Genomic DNA, 21776 nt, shown 5'->3' with positions numbered 1-21776 from the left:
ACGATATATAACAGAGCATCTAAATTGAGAGAAAATAATAAAATAACTGTCGACTACTAAATAAAAAACAAAAAAAACAAAACATTGTGGGCTTATCCCAACGAGAATGTGTTAGCAGTCTTGAAACTAGGGCAGGAGGACATGAAACGTCTGTCTGTCTGTCTGTCTGTCTGTCTCACAGGGGAACACAGATTAGCTCCACTTTGCAAAACCAGCAGAAAAGTGGAGACACCACAGTGGTCCAAGCTTCCCATAGTTCAAATCCCAGTATGGCCAGTGGGGTGTGAACATGTGAACATAGCACGCCAAACAGTGCTAATACACAACAAAGATTACCAAAGTGTTTGTTTTCAATACAGAGCCATTATTATTTACTGAGCCAATAATATCCTCATGAGAAGTTGAATAAGGCAATGCTGCTTTTCAATATTATATAGATGATTGGGAGCCAGGAATTTCATGTTAAATAAAATGGTTCCTCCTTTATAAACAACTCCTGCTTCTAAGCCTACAGATTCACTACAGGTGTGTCTTCAGATTCCCCAGGAGCCTGCCTGTTCAAACTCCTGGCACCTGATAATTTCACTAATAACCCAAACATGGGAAGTTCTGAAGCTGAGGACTGGGTGCAATAACCCAAACATGGGAAGTACTGAAGCCCTGGACTGGGTGCAGGGCTAGGGCAAAAAACCAAAAGATCAACAGAAGAAAAAAAAAAGTGAACAGTGATAATATTGCTATAATGTAAGAAAATTGATTTTAAAACCTTGCAAAACAGGGGGCTCCCAAGTGGCGCATCCAGTAAAAGCACTCGCTAGAGTGCAGGATGCGCTCTATAGCCTGGATGTTGCGAGTTCGAATCCAGGCTATTCCACAGCCGACCGTGGACGGGAGCTCCGAGGGGGCTGTGCTCAATTGGCCGAGCGTCACCCGGGGGGAGGGAGGGTTAGGTCGGCCAGGGTGTCCTCGGCTCACCGCGCACCAGCGACTCCTGTAGTCTGGCCAGGCGCTTGCGGGCTTGCCTGTAAGCTGCCCAGAGCTGCGTTGTCCTCCGAGTCTGCAGAGTGTAAAGAAGCGGACGGCTGACAGCACACGCTTCGGAGGACAGCGTGTGTTCATCTTCGCCTCTCCCGAGTCAGCGCAGGGGTGGTAGCGGTGAGCTGAGCCTAAAAATAATTGGGCATTTCAAATTGGGGAGAAAATAATTAAAAAATCACTGGCAACGACTAAATTTGTAAAAAAAAAAAAAAAAAAAAAAACCTTGCAAAACATTTAGTAAAATAACCACCGTTAGCAATTCCTTGTAAGGAATTCTTCACACCCAGAGAATTCTGTGCCTCACATAAAGCTTGTCGAGTAAATTAAAGATTAAATTAAAGAAAAAAAATGCTGGTCTCCATGGCAGCCGCGGCTTATGTAATCTCTGTTTACATTCCTCCTCCCTGCTACGCTGTGTGAGAGCCAGCCAATTATTAATAGCTTCTCTCTTGGCTGAAATTCGCGGACAGAAACCTACCCCGCAAATATCTGCTGGAACTCCTCCAAAGCAGCTGCCTTGCCAATAAAAGCTCAACCTTTGCCTGGCTCGCTCACTCTCTCCTGAGTCTGTTAGGAAGTGTTTAATAAAAGCATCTTTTTTTCCTTTCAGCTGCTCTGCCAACTTCCAGTACAACAACCGCAAGACAGAGTGTACATTAGTAAAACGCAAGTCCTTTATTTTTTTTAATCCCCTTCAGCTTTGCAATCATTGTGAGAGGTTCTTGTTTTTATACAAGCAATGCATAGCCAGTACCATCGACAACAACAGCATTGTACTTATAGTGTCTTTCAAGACCAGGTCCTCTCAAAGCACTGGAACACATTTTAGCAGAGCAAAACACAATTCAAAATAGTTCACATTTATTAAGTTTAGTTGTTAGTCTGCTATTTAACATTTACAACCTTAAGGCGATGTTCAGAGAAATACAGTACTGTGCAAAAGTTTTAGGCAGGTGTGAAAAAATGCTGTAAAGTAAGAATGCTTTCAAAAATAGACATGTTAATAGATTATATTTATCAATTAACTAAATGCAAAGTGAGTGAACAGAAGAAAAATCTAAATCAAATCCATATTTGGTGTGACCACCCTTTGCCTTCAAAACAGCATCATTAACTGAAACAGAAACAGCTGTGTAGGAGGAATAAAACTGGGTGAGGAACAGCCAAACTCAGCTAGCAAGGTGAGGTTGCTGAAGACAGTTTACTGTCAAAAGTCATACACCATGGCAAGACTGAGCACAGCAACAAGACACAAGGTAGTTATACTGCATCAGCAAGGTCTCTCCCAGGCAGAAATTTCAAGGCAGACAGGGGTTTCCAGATGTGCTGTCCAAGCTCTTTTGAAGAAGCACAAAGAAACGGGCAACGTTGAGGACCGCCAAGGAAACTTACTGCAGCAGATGAAAGACACATCATGCTTACTTCCCTTCGCAATCGGAAGATGTCCAGCAGTGCCATCAGCTCAGAATTGGCAGAAAACAGTGGAACCCTGGTACACCCATCTACTGTCCGGAGAAGTCTGGTCAGAAGTGGCCTTCATGGAAGACTTGAGGCCAAAAAGCCATGCCTCCGACGTGGAAACAAGACCAAGCGACTCAACTAGCACGAAAACACAGGAACTGGGGTGCAGAAAAATGGCAGCAGGTGCTCTGGACTGATGAGTCAAAATTTGAAATATTTGGCTGTAGCAGAAGGCAGTTTATTCGCCGAAGGGCTGGAGAGCGGTACATGAATGAGTGTCTGCAGGCAACAGTGAAGCATGGTGGAGGTTCCTTGCAAGTTTGGAGCTGGGGATTTGGTCAGAATTAATGGTCTCCTCAATGCTGAGAAGTACAGGCAGATACTTATCCATCATGCAATACCATCAGGGAGGCATCTGATTGGCCCCAAATTGATTCTGCAGCATGACAACGACCCCAAACATACAGCAAAAGTCATTAAGAACTATCTTCAGCGTAAAGAAGAACAAGGAGTCCTGGAAGTGATGGTATGGCCCCCACAGAGCCCTGATCTCAACATCATCGAGTCTGTCTGGGATTACATGAAGAGAGAGAAGCAACTGAGGCTGCCTAAATCCACAGAAGAACTGTGGTTAGTTCTCCAAGATGTTTGGGCCAACCTACCTGCCGAGTTCCTTCAAAAACTGTGTGCAAGTGTACCTAGAAGAATTGATGTTGTTTTGAAGGCAAAGGGTGGTCACACCAAATATTGATTTGATGTAGATTTTTCTTCTGTTCACTCACTTTGCATTTTGTTAATTGATAAATATAAACTATTAACATGTCTATTTTTGAAAGCATTCTTACTTTACAGCATTTTTTCACACCTGCCTAAAACTTTTGCACAGTACTGTACCTTTTCAAAGAGATATGTTTATTGAGATCTGTGCAATGCCGACAGAACAACTGCAATGAGAACCACTCAAGGTGGTTAAAACCTGATGAAGAGGTAGGTCTGAAATGAAAGATTTCATTTATAGCTACGTGGTCTTCACTGAGTCAGTCAGAGGGCGCTTACACACAGGGCTGCCAATTGTACAAATCTCTTAAAACCGGACCCCCCCTCCCCCCCCACAGCCCCACAGACAGCGTACAAATCTCTTAAAACTGGATGTCCCGTCCAAAACTGGACAGTTGCCATCCCTATTACAACACAGGCACCGCCTCCTTCTCTGTTTGGCTCCTAGCAACATCTATCTTTACAGGGATTTGCTGAAAATAACTGAATGGCAGCATACATTAAATTATGGACCTATCAAAAGCTTTTCAGTGTACTGGAAATCCGGGCAGCGGGTTTAAAAACTGGACAGTTGGCAACCCTAGCGACACATCACAGGATTTACCTGTTTGGTCTTTTACAAAAAATACCATTGGAATTTTACTTCTCCAACAAACACCTACACACATGGGGAAAAATTCACCAAACATTTCAATTTCACAAACAATATCAGAACTTCAGATCGATATTGAAATCTGCAATATTATTAGCTGTACTGTATTAAGTACAACGTTCTTTTATAAATGCATTAGAAGCATAACAAATTCAACTTGACTAACTTCCTTATTTTCCATCTTACAATTTAAGATTCAAAATCTAAGTTATAGAAAAAAAAGAGAAAATAAGCTGTGTAGTTTTACACCAAAAAATATGAATTTGAAACTAAAGTGCAACACAAATATCAAAATATTTTTGATGTATATAAATGTTTTTAAAATTGTTAACTTGTTTAAAAAATCTAAAAATAGAGTGCACAGATTTATAGATCAAACCCTCAACAGAAAAATGTGTCTATTTAAAAAAAGACTTGATTCTGTGCTTTTAAATGTATAAGCAGGCTTGGTTTCAATAGATTAATATTGCAATAGCTAGCCCCCACATGTTCTCTCCCTTGCCTGCACTGTTAAATCTTTAATGCAGGCTTCCATTAATACACCAGATAACAGAAGCTGTGATGAATTTTTAAAGAGGCTCTTCTTTTCTACCCAGCTGGGTTCTATCGGCCCTTCTGTTTGCATTCAAAGCACAAAACCAGCCCCCTGAATTGAGGATCAAAGCATAGCTGTGCCTGGGCCGGAGGGCAGTGAGGATGTTTAATGCAGACTTCTCTGGTTTAGCAGGTTATGTCTCTAACTGAATTGCCTTGTGTTTTTTTATTTCACCCAGCGCTGTATAAATATCTGGCTGTTTGTGTTGGTTTTGCAGTGCACAGTTTGGGTGTGTCCCTCCCCTTTAGAAAGACAAGGCAACTTTCTGAGTGGGAAGTCAGCCATGCTGGAGGAGCCAAGATCAATACATTAGGCTGTTAGTCTTGTAATTCAAAATGAATTTAAAAATCAGAGATTGGAACGTGAATAAAAACAAAAACACGTGGGAAAAAACTATTGAAAAGAGCAAGTTAAAAAAAAAGGAAACATCCCACTTTCCAACTTAGTTAAATGAACAAGGAGTTGAAATGAACCATCCCACAGTGTTTTTTCTGTGCACATTTCTATGCAGTAAAGTGATTCGCTTGCAGTGCATTCGACACCTACAGATCCAGAGATCCCATTCCTGCCAGTGTGATTTCAGAGAGCAATGCTGTTATTGTAAGTGACTCGACCATGCTGATAGGAGTCTCGAGTAGCCAGCAGGTATTCAAGCTGCCTCGGGAACATTCCTCACTATTCTTGTTTCTTTGTTTTTTGTTCATGAGACCCAACACAAAATAAAACCACCAGGCTTCATCCAACAATAGCCGAGACGTATCAGCATTAGGATCAGCCTCCAGACAAGGTATTTCTCCCACCCCCCTCCCTGTTCTATTGAAAAGCCATCTCATTTGCAGTTAAAAAAAAAAAAAAAAAAAAAAAAAAAACACACAACACTGCCTCCCAGTCCCCCAGCTCTAACCACTAGGTCCCTCTGCCTCCCTCCCAGATCCTCACCTCCAAACACTAGACACTCTGCCTCCCTCCCAGATCCTCACCTCCAAACACTACACACTGCCTCCCTCCCAGATCCTCATCTCTAAACACTAGACACACTGCCTCCCTCCCAGATCCTCACCTCCAAACACTACACACTGCCTCCCTCCCAGATCCTCACCTCTAAACACTAGACACTCTGCCTCCCTCCCAGATCCTCACCTCTAAACACTACACACTGCCTCCCTCCCAGATCCTCATCTCTAAACACTATACACTGCCTCCCTCCCAGATCCTCATCTCTAAACACTACACACTGCCTCCCTCCCAGATCCTCATCTCTAAACACTATACACTGCCTCCCTCCCAGATCCTCACCTCTAAACACTAGACACTCTGCCTCCCTCCCAGATCCTCACCTCCAAACACTACACACTGCCTCCCTCCCAGATCCTCACCTCTAAACACTAGACACACTGCCTCCCTCCCAGATCCTCATCTCTAAACACTACACACTGCCTCCCTCCCAGATCCTCATCTCTAAACACTAGACACACTGCCTCCCTCCCAGATCCTCACCTCTAAACACTAGACACACTGCCTCCCTCCCAGATCCTCATCTCTAAACACTAGCCACACTGCCTCCCTCCCAGATCCTCACCTCTAAACACTAGCCACACTGCCTCCCTCCCAGATCCTCACCTCTAAACACTAGCCACACTGCCTCCCTCCCAGATCCTCACCTCTAAACACTAGACACACAAGTTGCTATTCTCTGCTTTAATCACATGTCCCATTTGCCTGGGAGATCTCAATTTGGACGGCGTCACGTGATTTTTTTCAAGAACAGATCACACTCCTTCCACAAGGTGAGATTACTATTCAGCCCTGCGCTCCAAGCAACAGCCATGTGTCATCTATAGTAGCCGGAGGTCTCTCAACAACCCCCTGTGCTGCTAAACCTTTGAAACTCAGGTGATGAAGGTGGGTACCTGTTTGAACTGCTCTTCGTAGGTCCAGTCCCCATGGTCCTGCCCTGGCGTCTGACTCAGGGACCCCTGGGAGGGTAAACTCTGAATTCGGAGCTCCTGCCCCCCAGCCCCCTTTGCCTTCAGCAGCTGGGGGTGACTGTGGAGCTGGCGGTGCAGTGGGGCCTCCTTTCCTGGTATAGAGGCCCCTCCCACGACCCCCACCCCTTCCTCCCCAAGCTCATCATCATAGTCTTCTTCCATCTCCTCTTCAAAGTCTTCCTCATCCCACTTCTTCTTTCTACAAAAAATATAGTATGTTAAATTATGCCACATCTTTTTTGATAGCATTTCCAGAAAGACTAAAGGCATCAAAATGGGTCTGCTAACTGCTATACCACACTGCCTACCTCCCAGTCCCTCAGCTCTAACCACCATACCACACTGCCTCCCTCCCAGTCACTCCACTCTAACCACTAGGCCGCACTGGCTCCCTCCCAGTCCCTCAGCTCTCACCACTGGACCACACTGCCTCTCACCCAGTCCCTCAGCTCTCACCACTGGACCACACTGCCTCTCTCCCAGTCACTCAGCTCTCACTACTGGACGACACTGTACCCCTCCCAGTCCCTCAGCTCTACAAGTGGATGGTGCCTCCCTCCTTACTAAAGGACCAGGATGAGCAGCTGAAGGACAGAGCCCCCCTGGGCAAACCTCAAGCCAGATCTTGTTCCCACAGCAGGGGCTGCATCCTAGGGATGACCCAGGTCACTGACTTCATTGCAATACGTTATTCTGACACCGGCCCATCAACCCACAACTGAGCAAGGAGTTAGGGACTGAAGGAGGGAGACTCAACAGGTCTGCAAAACTGGATCAAGCCATCTGCCTCTTAACCGGCTTTAAGATCAAATTGTGAGAGAGTTTGTGGATCAGATCTCGCAAGCCGCAACGCAATGTTCAAGTTGGCTTGCGTGTTGGCGTTGTCAAAGCTCTTGAATCCAGCAACAAATGACGAATGAAACATACTGAAATACGGAGCGTAGTTTTCCAAAATCTGTGTCGCGTCAACACACAACTATACTGAAGCCACTGCCTGTCATGTCTGCAGATTGTGAAACTCTGAATTACCTTACAATGTGCACAGCTGGGCTAGAGATTCAATCTCATTATAGTGGTGCAACAATTAACCGATGCATCGAATTAGAACCCAGTTTGAAGTCTCCTGTTGTCGGTTTGCATTAAAACCTAGAGTGTATGAGAATGCGCTTCTTTTAGTGCTATTACGGTAGATAAACAACGTCAGTGCGTTGCTAGGATACGCACTTTGGCCTCTACATTTGCGTTGTATATACACCATGTAAAATGAGGGGAGTTGCTTCACTGCATTTTTCTGCATTAAAAAGTGACAAGAACACAGCATCCTTTTATGTTATGCGTAATCATTTCAAAAGAATGCCAATATTAAATCTATCGATTACCTCCTTTTGCTTCAAAGTATGTTGTGTTTGGATTATATGGCAATATTATATAAAAAAAAAAGCTGAATTTAGTACAGTAGTTAAATTAGTCAGGATTTGTGAGATTAATTCAAATGTTTTGCTTTGAGCATAAAATGTTAAGATCGAAATGACTTCTGTTAAAATATAGTATTTTTTATTATTATTACAATAATGTTAAAGGTACATCTAACGCGGACGCACGCATTTACAGATGTATTTCTTTTTATATAATCAGAAATGTTCTAATTTGAATGTGAGTTGTGCCTTTTGTTGAACTGTTATGTCTAGTTTTTAGTCATTGGATCTTCTGTTTAAAAAAAAGAATGTTTGTTCTTTATTTTGAAAAATAAAACGTCAATGCATCGATTATCGTTGATAAACGCCTATACGATAATCGAACAAGAAACGAGGTTGCCGACTGCACCACTATCTCATTCCACACTGGATTGAATTATACACGACATGGGAATAGTAAATATCAAAGCAAATCGCATTGAAAGGGTTATTGTGGGGACAGGTAAAGCACAGGCGACACTAAAAGCTTGAATAATAGATCACTTGCTTCACCTGTTAGAATATTCCATGCATTTACAACTCTCTGTACTCTACCTTCTGTTCTGAAGTGAGTTTCCCCACCCCGTTTGTTTTTACGAACATTACAAAATTAGCAAGAATCAAGTCCAACGGCTAGTTTCCTAGACCATGATTAGCACCAATCTTAGTCGACCTAATGTTAGGTAAGGTAGTCCAGGAATAAGGCTAATTGGGGTCTGTTGGAGTCTTTGGAGTTGTTTCTTGCTACTTTTATGTTAGTAGCTTCAAAATTGGTCTCAAGACTCACATGTGCTCTTCTTCCTCCGAGCCCATCATATCTTTGTACTGCTCATCCCCTCCCTCCTCCTCATCCTCGCTGCTGTCCTCCATCAGGGGGCTGTCAGGGGGTCTCTGTAGCCCTGCTGCTGCCGCCCGCATGGCTGCCAAAGCTGCCATCTGGGTGTGAGACTGCTCTCCTGAGCCCTCCTCAGGGGCGGGGCTCCCACCAGGTCTGCCCCTTGCAGGCTCCTCTCTCCCCGTGCCGGGATTGGCAGACGAGGACAGCTGTGCCTGTGATTGGCTGGCTAGCTGCTGCTGTTGCTCGAGTTGCAGTTGGAGTTTGGCTCTCTGCTGCCTCTGCAGATTCTCCATGACTGCTTGAAGTTTCATCCTCACGTGTGGTTCCGTTTCTTCACGCGAGTGTTGGCTACAAAAGCAGAATCACAGGATGGGGATACAGTGGCACAATCTCCCTGTGCAATGCCCTCCCAGGAATACAATCCTCAGAATGGCTTTTTCTGCAAAGCTGCACCAGAACTAGTCTTGTTGGAAAGCAGTTCTGAGCTTCATTGAAGTTCTGTTACGTTCTCAAAGTACTTTTGCACTTGTAAAATCGTTGCAATCTTTTAAAAGGGATTATTCAGTGTATCCCTTTGAAGTTGTAGCCTGGTCCGTGCTTTATCTGTCCAGTTCCATATGTCTCCACTCTGCACTCGTCTGTCTAATGGTGGGAAGTGGACTTGTTCAGACTCCCAGTGAGGCTCACTCAGCTCCTGCAAATGACACAGAACAGGTTGAGGGTATGACTGAGACAATAATCGATTCCTCTGATAATATCAATATTTTTTTCTGTATACTACAGTGACTTTATATATGTAGACAAGACAAAACCCACAAGTACATATTTAAATCCCAAACTCCATTCAACCATTGTCATAGGCAAGAGAGCCATACTCAATCTAATGCAGCATCATTCACATCAGCCCATCTTCCCAACAGCATACAGTGAAACACATGTATCGTTATATCCTGAGAATTGCACTGCGATCAGTTCTTACTCTTTAAAATACTAACAATTATAAAAGCGTTGAAGTATCGAACATTAAATAATTATTTTGTATTCAATTTTTTCTGAACAAAATGTCCGATCAAATTGCAGTGTTCCACACTACATCGCAAAAGAGAGGAAGAGCTTGCCCTAAGGAAGGTAATTCCTGGAATTCAGCTGTTTAATTGAGTTAAACACACTTTCTTTCCCATTGGGGGCTCTTTGGTTATTCAGCCATGAACGTTCATGGGGTCTCCTCTGTGTTTCCTACTTGTTAAAATCTGATAATTAACATTTGACAACTGTGTCTTCAAAATCGATTTATTTATAAAAATGATAATGAAGTTTGATTAATGGGAAACAAATTCACGATACTGTGCAAAGCAGAGGGAAATTCCTGATTTTTCCTGAAGGCAATACCTTCTCTTTCTGGCATGTCATCAGACCTGGTTGAATATCCATTCTGAAGAAGATCTAGCGATGCAAACATAATGAACACCAGCAAGCCACTTGACGTTAGGAAATCTCTCAAAACCAAATAGAAGGCCGGGAAAGGGTTAATACTCACTCAGAATAAAAATTCAGGAGTGAACAGAGAGGGAGGCGAAACACAGAGGAGCGATAAACAAGTCCTCCTCCAAAGAGATAACAATGAGCAGGCAGGGCAGGGCAGAGCAGGTGCGACTCAACTCCACTGAGCCACCTCATTCACATTTTAAATGCCTGTTCAGTAACTGTGAATAGAAGCCTGTCACATGAATATACAGTCGTAAAACAGGGAGCTTCTTTTAACCCTATAGTGATCAATGGTGCTTTCAGGAAACACACGTTTTTAATTGTTTTTTTTTAAATTAACAACCTAATCAATGTTGGAAACTAAAAGCTAGGTGGAATTAGCCATTGTAAAACAGAAGAAAACAAACCCAACCTCTACAGAGGCAAGGAGAAAACAAGCCCAAAGGAAACCCTGCCTGATTGATCTGCACCTTGATGATCTTTCAGAGTCATCCATTCTAACACACAAGTCGCAGCCCTGATATTGAGGCACCTTCTGTACGTGTCACATGCAGCTCAACGGTGGCAGAGTTGGACGCTGACTGCTCGATATTTAAAGACTTCAAAAGGTGAATTTCTTTATTATCCCAGTGGAGGAGTGCATTTGTAACATATAGACTGTCTATCGTCTGTCGCACGTTTAACCAACTACAGACATCTCTAAATCTGCACAGCCTCAAACCGCACACAGACGACATTACCTATGGCAGCCAACAATGCAATATTTACTATGGAACGACCACAGAGTACATCTGCAGAAACAAACTTGTCTACTGACACATTATCGATGTTTCATTTTCCATATTTTCAGGGCATTTTTCCTACTTTGCATACATTTTTTAAAGCGAGCACCATCTTGACACAATTTTCTTTTTAGATTTATATTAAGGCCCCAGCCCTCACGGCTGTTTGTCAAGCAGAGTGAAAACCTCACAAAACATCTGAATGTGTCTCGGAGCCGAGCAGGGACAGGGGCAAGGGGAATGATCTTCATCATTATGTTGAGTCAGTCAGAACGCTCAAGACCGAGTATCTTGCTCGCCCGATTCAAATCACTGCTCTCTCCAAGAAACACTCTTCTCCTCTTTGCGTAAATCAGCCCGTTGTTGCATTTCAGTTGTATTCAGTAATATACGATGAACAAAAACGAAGAAAAACACAACCGTAACCTCTGGATCCGCCTTTCTCAACTCAAACACAGCGCTTCTTAATGCCACGTCTACGCGAGGCTCGACGCGGTGCCTGCGTGTGCCGTCAGCTGCGTGGCTCGGGCTCTGCAGTGGAAACACAACCAGGCTCCTCCTCGGCTGCACAGTGGAAAAGAGGGTTTGATTCACTTTGTATCATTTGTTTCAGTCATCACATCCTGGGGACTTTTTAAACCTCTGTATTTATAACAGCAGTGTTACAGGAGGTCAGGTTTATTGTTACACTCTGGTGTACCAGAAGGAGACATGATTCTGGGAGCTCTACTGAGGCCATGAGAGTGCTTTAAACTTCTGAGCTGTGTGCCATACTGTGCAGACGGAAGGACGCCTCCTTATATCCCTATAATCTAATACTCTCAATTATGCTAAATAATGATTATACCAAGTTGTTTCTCCTTTGAACCTCGCTCAAAATAAAAGACTGTTTAGTCTTCCTAGATTAGAAATGCGTTGCCATGCTATAATTTGCATGGTTGCGACAAACCCTGTTGCTTTTGCTGTGTGTTTTCTATGAAGGCTAAAACTGTCTCTTCTTAGGGTGGAGAAATAACTGCTAAATACAGTATTGGATTACTAAAGCCAGAATCATTATGGAATTAAAAAATATATATATATATATATATATATATATATATATATATATATATATATATGGTATTTAGTTATTCTCTCCCTTTTCATAAAACTCTGTGGTTTCCCCAGTATTGGGAAGTAGTCAGCATTGGCCCACAGAATCTAAACAAAGTTATCTACATACAGACTTCTGCCACATCTGCACCATGAAACCAATCTGTAAAACGCAATCTCATCTCGTTCCCAGTATCAAACTGGGGCTGCAGCTGGTTCCATCTGCAGTCTACAATCCAATCTGCAGCCAGGCATTACACAAGATCAAAGAGCACCTGCATGTATCACATTTTGCATAATCGCAATTAAGAAGGACATTCAGCTACCTCTAATATTTCCCTGACAGCATTATATATTCACAGCCTACATTTTATTTTTTCATTCTTAGCATTGGACCCTCATTAGGTAACTCCCCCATCAGTATGGAGAGATGGAGTTCTGCCAGCCTACAATCCTAACTGGGGTTGACTGACAGAGTCCCAGTTGAAATGGATTTGATCTCGATCTGCTGCTCATGGAAATGAACAAGATTTCAAGTCAGTCTCAAATCCTAGTGCAGTACGCTTCCTTAATTTAGAGCAGCTCTCCATTAAAGCCACTCAATATAGATTAGATATTTGACAGTTTTTGGTGGTTGCAATACTCTGCTAATCTAGACTGTATTTGATGTACTGGCTCTCGGATCTCCAGTACTAAATCCTCTATAGTATAAACTTGGTAGTACCCCATCAAATGACCTTCTAAAAAAGGGAGTGACACTACTGTACAGTAGAAAGTGTACATTAAAGATATCATGCAAAGGAAAGCTATGTATAAACAATATCTGAAAGAAAAAGGTTAAAAGAACAAACACAACTATACTAGACTGTTACTGAATTTCCTTTCCTCTCACATCCACAGTTCCACGTTCTGGCCTGCACTACATTGCAGTGAATTTGCTGGCTTTCCCCCAGTAAGATAACATCACAGTGTGAGGGATTCCTCCTGCTGGCTCACAGTAGCCGCTCTGTGTGAATGAAAGTGTGTTTGGGTTCTCAGCGCTGCTGTCTGTTTGCCAAACCAGAGCTTCATTGTGGCTTTTGGCAGACAGGCACAACACCAGCTGAAAGCCCATGAGCAAGCTTAACAACTTCCTTAATGGCAGCAGCCAGGAATGTTACCACACTCTCTCCTTCAACTGAGCAGCATCTGCGGTGTAAAACCTGACTGGCGACAGGCATACCCAGGTGAGCCGATGCGTGCTCTTGAAATGGATGGGAAACCTCCCATTGCAAAGCAGTCTGATGACTCCCATTGCAAAGCAGTTTGATTTTACTGCAAGACTCCCATTGCAAAAGCAGTTTGATTTTACTGCAAGACTCCCATTGCAAAAACAGTTTGATTTTACTGCAAGACTCCCATTGCAAAAGCAGTTTGATTTTACTGCAAGACTCCCATTGCAAAAACAGTTTGATTTTACTGCAAGACTCCCATTGCAAAAACAGTTTGATTTTACTGCAAGACTCCCATTGCAAAAACAGTTTAAGCCATTCCAGGTTTTACAATGTATTAGTTTAACACAATAAATTTGCAAAAAGACAACAGTACTATAATTCAATAGTGTCATATATGTACTTTTGCTTAGACAAACATGGGTTTTCCATGTTTGAATATTCTCAACCATACAGCTAGAACAGGCGGCCGCCTAGGGCGGCAAATTGAAAGGGGGCGGCAAAAACGGTATATAATTACATTTTATACTTCACATTTCTTTAGTCGTAAAATGTTCAACATCTTAGATCACTGTTTCTTGTTCTGCAAAACCTACTGATGTTCCAGAACCATATCATGAGCAGAGGTGTAGTCCTAAACCTGGAAGTACAGGAACGCTGTGGGGGCGATCATGCCGGTGCGGTGTCACGTGAAATCTGGTCTCCCCTGGAAACAGGCTTGTGGTTGTTGAGCCTGTTGCTAAGCAAAGGTGCATTGAAGATCCTTGAGTATTCAAATGGGGCCGGGCATTACTGGATTTCATTTAATTATCCTGATGATGATTCTTATAAAAGAACGTTGCTAATACAGGACAATCGAAACGTTTTACTGATTTTATATCTCTGAAATTCTCTGATGACTGTCCTGAAAAATCACTAGATTTGTAGCTAGTTGCTTTTGACAAGTCAGCCCTTAAAGTCATTAGATTTGGGAGGAAATTCGCTAAATTGGCAACACTGCTTGAAGGCGCAGAAAAAAACATTTGATTTCTGCACAGCTTATTACTGCCTTGACACAACAAGGAAAAGGGATCGCCTCATCGGTGCCACTGAAATTAGAGCGGTTGTGTGCCATTAAAGCATTTTCATAACACATCAGCAAAGATTCTTTAATTCTATGATCAAGGATCTGCCTACAGAAAAAAGTACCGGAGGATATTCTGTGCACGAGTATACGATCACTAACCTACACATTAGTAGTTAAGGAACGCAATACGATACTGAACAAATAAAGGTACAATGAAAATACGATGTGTTTGAAGTAACCTGCGTATCCTGTATCAATTGATATTTATAACTCTAAGCTCATGCATGGTGGTAGAATCCATTGATCATAAATATTGACATTGTAGAGCTGACAGTAGATGTCACTACTGTTTGTAACCAGAGTGATGACTGTATATAGTTTTGTGACGATGTAAAAAAAAAAAAAAAAAAACATAATCTGGTGTACAATAATGTGTTTATACATATTTTTTAAAAAAGAGTGAAAAGGGAGGGTGGCAAAATTGTGTTTGCCTAGGGTGGCAAAAATCCTCGTGCTGGCCCTGCAGCCAAGGTAATTGGACATTCCATTATTACACATGTCATGTGACAAATCAGCTGGATACAGTGTTATTGCATCAATCAAACTGATACACTCTACAATTAGACACAACGTAGAAAGAATTAAATAATGTATTAAGAGACATTCAACTGTTGTATTTATCATTTTGCTGGTATCCCCATTGTCAACGCGGTCCTTTGTAATGGGTTGAATCACATGCAAATCACGTCTGAGTAGAACTGCAGCTCGTGGTTTTTGAAATTGAAATTATTTATTCAGCATGCAAGCTTCAAAGTGACAGAGTTGTTTGGCAGCATTTTAAATTGTTTCTGATGAGGAAACACTTCTAAATTTAAAATGTCACCTAGATTTAGGTCAGCAAAAAACTAAAGCTAGAACTCCCGGTTGGAACGCCCCTTTGAGATCGAGGCGCTTTCACAAGCACAGCCTTCCTCAAATTACAATCAAGCTGCTCCATGCACGGTCTCTTTCGCTTGTTTTGCAGCCTCGCCCAGTTTACTGCTTACTCCAGTTTCACAATCTTTGGGTTTTATCTTTTGTCGGTATCATTCGGTTTGGAATTTTATGTAAATGGAGTTTCAGTTTGAACAAATTGTAACCTTTGTATCCCTAGTTTATTACAGTCATGCGCGGATATCTGTTTCAAACCGTCATTTATACATTTTGTGACACGAATGGTAATTTTTGATATGTTTTTGATACTTTTTTTAATGACCCAAACTGCTGTCTTTTGACTGTATTTACCCAGCAGGTGTTTTCCCCAGGTGAGGTTTTATTTTCACTTAAGATGAATAGGTACAATATAAATGAGGGGGGGTAGTTTTAGGACAGCAGCAGTATTTGAACCCACAGTCAGAATCTCAGCGGGGCTGCAGATGGTCAGTTGTTTTTGCCCATTTGTTCTTCTGTACAAACAGCAGTCTGAGAAAAAAGGACAAGCACCTTCTTCTGCCTGGCATGGTTACCTGTGTGGTGGAAGGTGACCTGGCACTTGTGGACCTCCAGTACTCCAGCATGAGCTGCTTAAAGAGAGCGTACAGGAGTGGCTGAATAGGAAGCTTAGGTTCCACAAGCAGTAAGTTACAGGAAAGGGCAATATGATAGGAATTGTGCCCACAAGTGGCGGCCAAAAATCAATTTTTTTTTTTTTAGATTCTTTACACATACAAACATTATTTGGCGAAAATTCGATGGGAATTAAAAACACATTGATATTTAAAAATAGAGTTCGACTTCATATACAGATGAATGTGACTCTACTGCCTATTCCATTCAGGCAATTTGAAAGCCTCTTTAGCAATACAGCGAGGACCCCAGTTTATATAAACAAGTAGGCCTACATCCCTTACCGTTTCTAGTCCAAAATAAAATATGTAGGTCTGATGTAACCGCCCATCCCTTTAGGACATACCCAAATAGATTTTCATGCACACATTTGTTATTCTAATATTTGTATTACAAACAGGTTTTTCTGATACTCTCCGTAACCATGTGCTAAAGAATGTCCTCACCAAGTTTCGTCTCAATTGGATATGTATATAATTAAGTATATGTATTGCCCAGTTATGGATTGCCATTAGTTTAAGGGAGCACCCTATATGATTTTAAAAAGAATGTACACAAAAGATCTGCATGTAAAATGTTATCTGTATATTCCCCACCTGGGAATATAAGGAGAGTGCATTATGTTTTGCATCCAAGTTACACTTTGCAGGTCATTTGACATACTGCTGATGCAGGTACAGAAAAGTGCTTTATAGAATCACTGTATAATGGAATTGATTCATTGAATCAATGGCTGGATGTGATTGAAATGAAAGCATACAGACATGATGACCTGAAGAGGTTTTCACTGTAGTAGCGAGCCCGTTCTGTTTGCAAAGTTAAACATAAGGCCCATCAGCACTCGTCCGTTTCTTAAAAGGGTCCAAGTGTTTTCGGTCAGTCTGGTTGCTCTTCTTTGGACAGTCTTCCCAGAACGACACACGGGAGAATGCAGCACACTCCCTCTAGACTAAAGCTGTATTAGAAATAGGGTTGTTAGCAGCTTAGATTGTAAATGTGTAAACGGTACTCAAGTGCTAAAGATTTGGAATTTTGCCTAAAGCGTTGTCAAAAATAATCAGGTCTAAGTGTTAGCCTCTGTGTTTACACAGTAGTGTATAGTGCAAGCCAAATTATTTCACATTCAAGTATTTCCCCTGTACAATTAAAGTAATTGTAGGTAATAAAGTAGTTCCATAACCCAATTTGCACTTCCATTAGCCACGCACGTCTCTAATGTGCAGTTTTGAAAGAAACACATGTGTGCATGGCAAATGTATTTAAATGCTGTACACATAGTGTTAGACACAAATATATGCTGCAATTATGAAAAGTGATCGATTCGATTACATATATTTAATACTTAAACGCTTAGGAAATGAAACAGCCACGACCCTATAAAACACATTGATCGTAAACACTAACATTCAATGACAGATTTCGTGAAGTCTTTTTCAAGGTCTTAAATTGCAATCAACACAACAAAGATATAAAAGATCTCTGATCTACAAAAACGTATCACAGACCAACTGAAGAAAGACTGTCTCTGAATGTTAAAAGGTTTATTCTAGTATTTATAAATGCACCACAGCTACACTCAATAAATGCAAGTTCAAATGAAGCTGCATGTTAGTGGTGTTGTGTAGAATATCCTACACACGTTTCACAACAGAACACCTTTTTGACATTTAAGATGAAGAGATGTGCTTGTAATCAATAAGACAAACAGAGTGTTTTTAAAAAAAAAAAAAAATGACAACAACCATTTGTTTGAAAGAACATATCGATTAAGACTTCAGAATGTTTGTCCAAATGACTTTTATGACTGGCTCACAACATTGTGGAAAATACTCAATAGTGAATATGATAATTGTCTATTTAGAAGCCACTACAAACCCTTTTAACATTGCAAAAATAGCAAAAACAAAGAGCTGGTTTTACCAGGAGCTCAGCAATACCCTGGTAAAATGAGTGTTAAAACACAGGCTGCGCGTTCATACAAGCATGCCTATTTTTCAGTGGAGACACACTACTAGGTTTTGCAAATGGTTACAATGCCATTTGTTTTGGATCAGTATAACAATCTATACTGTGTAACACATTGTAAACATTTTAAAAATAAGAAAAGCATTATCATTGATCTGGGCTTGCCATAGACTCATACTGAGCACTGATCCTCTGTAACAAATTCCTGGAAAGGCTCTATTGTAGACATGAAATGAACTGAGCTCCAGCACGTGTCTGCAGAGGATTCCAGGCACTGAATGAATGACCCCTTTCCTGTTCTCACAACACCCCTTCTATCACACAAAGACCGCTGATGCAGGGTGACCCTCGGCTACGCCTTTGAAAGCCACTTAAAATGTAATTTGGAGAAACATAGTTTGTGTAAAGGAAAACTGATGAATCCATGTTGTTATTCCTTTTCTGCTGACAGCTGCTGTATTGATCTCGCGTGCATTGATTATTTTATTGACAATCAATAGTCCATCAATTTCCTCCTCCTGATTGCATCTTCAGGGTTATCCATGTTCACCCAAGATCTGACTTTTTTTTTTTGTTTGTTTTTTTTTACTAGAAATACATTTTAAAATGTAAAACAATCCCCCCCTTTACATGCCCATCTGTTTAATACTGGCAAGTCCCAACTGGATTTAAATTTGGAATAGCTGAGAAATAATAAAACTGAAACCTTGTATCCAAATATAGGATAAATAGTAGATTCAGTTTCACAGGGTCCGATTCTAGCGTTTACATTCTAATTTCAATCGCAGATACAGGACAGATGTGTTGCAGTACAATTGTGATTCACAGAATAAGCAGTCATGTAGTCAAAACGTGAAACTGACACAATGGTGTTGTATCTGAACGCTGTATTTTATATTCAAGCAAGCAAATGTTTGTTTATCTCAGATGCCATGAACTGTGTGTTATAGAAATAATTCTAAATAATTATACTGTACTTTTAACAAGATGTTTCTGTGAAATTCTATTTAATTTTTGTACAGAAGAACAAACGTGTATGCGGCCGTGTATAGACGACTATGGCTACAGTTGGCAGCTATTTTTCATTTTAAAGAAATACTAACTAAACACTAACATCTTCTACACATTTAAACCTCTAAATAGTGTTTATTGTGAGGAAATAGGTAGAAACACCAAATACTAACAAAATTAGTTTCAGCTGCCTTGCAGCTGAACTAAAACAAACAAAAAAAGCCCAGGCCTAAGCTTTTACATTTTCGGTTGTAATTAGAACCTTATACTATAGGAAAACTTTTATTGTTATTACTAAAATATAAAATTACTTTTAGGTGTAAAAGTATATCATTACGTCACGATTTCAGACATCTTAAATTAAAAAGGAATGTAATTTGGAAGTAGAGCGAAAATGTTTACAGTCGTGAATTTCACAATGGAGGATCGTCCTGCTTCTGTATTGTGATATATGCCTGTTTATTATTACTTCAAATTAGGATTAATTCAAAACAAACATCACAGACAATCTAATAATAATACGATTACAAAAGCAATAGTAAATTAAGCTTGGCTTATGTTTACACTACCTCAGAGTAATCTATAACAGAAACCGGGAACAAATTTCAACGATCATTCACCCAAACAGGCTGCATAAACCGTCGCTCTTTCAACAGGTAGAATTACACTTTTAAAATAAAACACCTACAATATATAATTTGCCACAGTGCAAAATCTGAATATATAATCAAATAGAACACTTTAAACTGAAGCAAATGTACACATAATACGAATGTGTTTATTTAAATGTTCCTCGTACGGCCATTGTCAACAATGTATTCCAGCTGCTTCAGTAGCTACGAACGAAGAAAAGGGCTGCTCACGCTGAATGAAACATTTAAAAAATAAAAGAGTCACACAGAAACATACAGTTACTTTCGTACACAGGCAGGTCTAACGAAGGCTACCATGTTTATATTGCTAGCAAATTACAATCGCTTACAAATGCATTTTCTAAACAAAAAGTCGTCCGAGATTGATTCGGTTTTTTTATTTCAAATTGTTGACACTGGGTCTGTTTCTGCCTTGTTTTGCAAAAAAATATAGTTGTTTTTTTCCAGCCACATTTTCCATAAACACTTTGAACAACGTAATGCATTTAATGCTGACCACGCATAATCTTTCAAAATGCACAATCAACTAAAAAACAAATCAAAAAGGTATCTGAAGTCACCGCTTCAGAAAGCATTACTTTTGTGTTTAATTTTATTAATTAAGCAGATGGCAGGAATGTAACTAAGGATAGCTAGAGGACACAGTAATAACATATCGAATCGTGAGCGGCACGCGCTCGCAACACATACCCATGTGCTGTTTTTTAATGTTTGTTTTTACATGTGAAGTAGAAATACAGTAAACACACTCAAATATTTTTATATAAAAACAAAAACAACTTTGTAGTTAATTGTTTACAGATTCAACACTTCACGGCAGTGAAAGCTCGCCACCAATATTAAAAGCCTTATCATTTTGCAAAATGATTTCAAAACGGAAAAAATAATAAACTTACCTACAATCAGCTTCCGTTTTGTTTTCGTAAACTCTTGGGAACGTGTAGGGACATCCCTACCTTCCATAGAAATAAAAAAAAAAAGTTTGATTTTTTATTATCATTATATTGTTATAATGTGTATTATTATTATTAATAATAATTAATTCATTAATGTTACTTTTATTTCATCCGGAATACCTAATCCGGGTTTAATGTCTGGTCTGACATGGAACGAACATTGTATCCTAGTTTGATCTAAGGCGTGCTTACTGGCCAGTTGACAAATCATTGGTTGACAAAACTGATCAGATGCAAATTCCTATCCCCTGATTCAGGGGCAGGGCTCGGGAGCTCACCTCCCCCCGCACAGGGACCGTCTGCAAAAGGACCACGGGCTTCCCTATGATCAATTCAACAACAGACACGGTGCTTTTCAGTGCTTTCTTTTTACAACCACGCAGCTCTTTGAAGACTGTCCCTGCTTCTTCCACAAACGTTTTTGCAGTTTATCTGTTCGAAGTCGTCCGAGTCTCTCTCTCACACACACACAAACAAACAAACAAACAAACACACACACATTGCTGTTCAAATAGTGTGTCCTGTTCGCTATTGCACTTTGGAAATGTTAATAGTAATTCAACTTAAAAACTGATACGTTATACATAATTATATATTTGTATTTATTTTATTTATTGTTTGAATCAGACACTCAAATTAACAGCACTCTGCCTGTACAGTATATCTTAATGTAAATCAAATTACTGTTTCCTCATTATCTAGACATAGATAGCTTTAGTAAAACTGCACAGATCAAGACAAGTCTAGCAGTGTTTCTGTTACCCAGCAATGTATTTTTTTACACATTATTATTATTAATAAAATCCAGATACATAGTTAACAAATACATGAAAACATCCCTCGGTGTGGTCCGAAATGCAAATAATGCACAGGTGTTGAACAAAAAACAAGTTTGCACACACTTGGGTGTGAAGATGCTGCCATTTCGGGTTCCATTTGTTTTGCAAATACTGTAGTATGATATATTCTTCCATAAATTCAAAACACTCAACCAAACATGTTACAGCTTGTGGCTTCATCAGTGTATGTTTTATCTGACGTGGACTGTCATATTCATCAGTGTATGTTTTATCTGTCGTGGACTGTCATATTCAGGCTGCATCTCAGATGTGAGTCAGTTTCAGTTACAATGTGCAAGACAGCTGAG

At 40.6% G+C, this 21776-nt stretch overlaps 1 protein-coding gene across 3 annotated transcripts in view; it reads right to left on the bottom strand.

Annotated features, from left to right (window-relative positions):
* Positions 1-20885, bottom strand: part of LOC131721041 (AT-rich interactive domain-containing protein 3A-like) — a 46823-nt gene extending 25938 nt beyond the window's left edge. Inside the window, exons 1-4 of one of the 3 annotated variants that reach the window (XM_059014025.1) lie at positions 20730-20885; positions 20570-20629; positions 8753-9497; positions 6434-6710 (exon numbers count right to left, since the gene is read on the bottom strand). In XM_059014025.1, coding sequence (XP_058870008.1) covers positions 6434-6710; positions 8753-9114 — 639 coding nt within the window. In that variant the 5' untranslated portion in view covers positions 9115-9497; positions 20570-20629; positions 20730-20885. Of the gene's footprint in view, positions 1-6433; positions 6711-8752; positions 9498-20569 lie in introns of all 3 variants that reach the window. The other 2 variants (XM_059014024.1, XM_059014026.1) reach the window with 2 other exon arrangements.
* Between the last annotated feature and the right edge of the window lie 891 nt (positions 20886-21776).

This window comes from Acipenser ruthenus, chromosome 47 (assembly GCF_902713425.1).
Source record: "Acipenser ruthenus chromosome 47, fAciRut3.2 maternal haplotype, whole genome shotgun sequence".
NCBI classification, from domain to species: domain Eukaryota; kingdom Metazoa; phylum Chordata; class Actinopteri; order Acipenseriformes; family Acipenseridae; genus Acipenser; species Acipenser ruthenus.
This window is presented reverse-complemented; position numbering and strand designations above follow the sequence as displayed.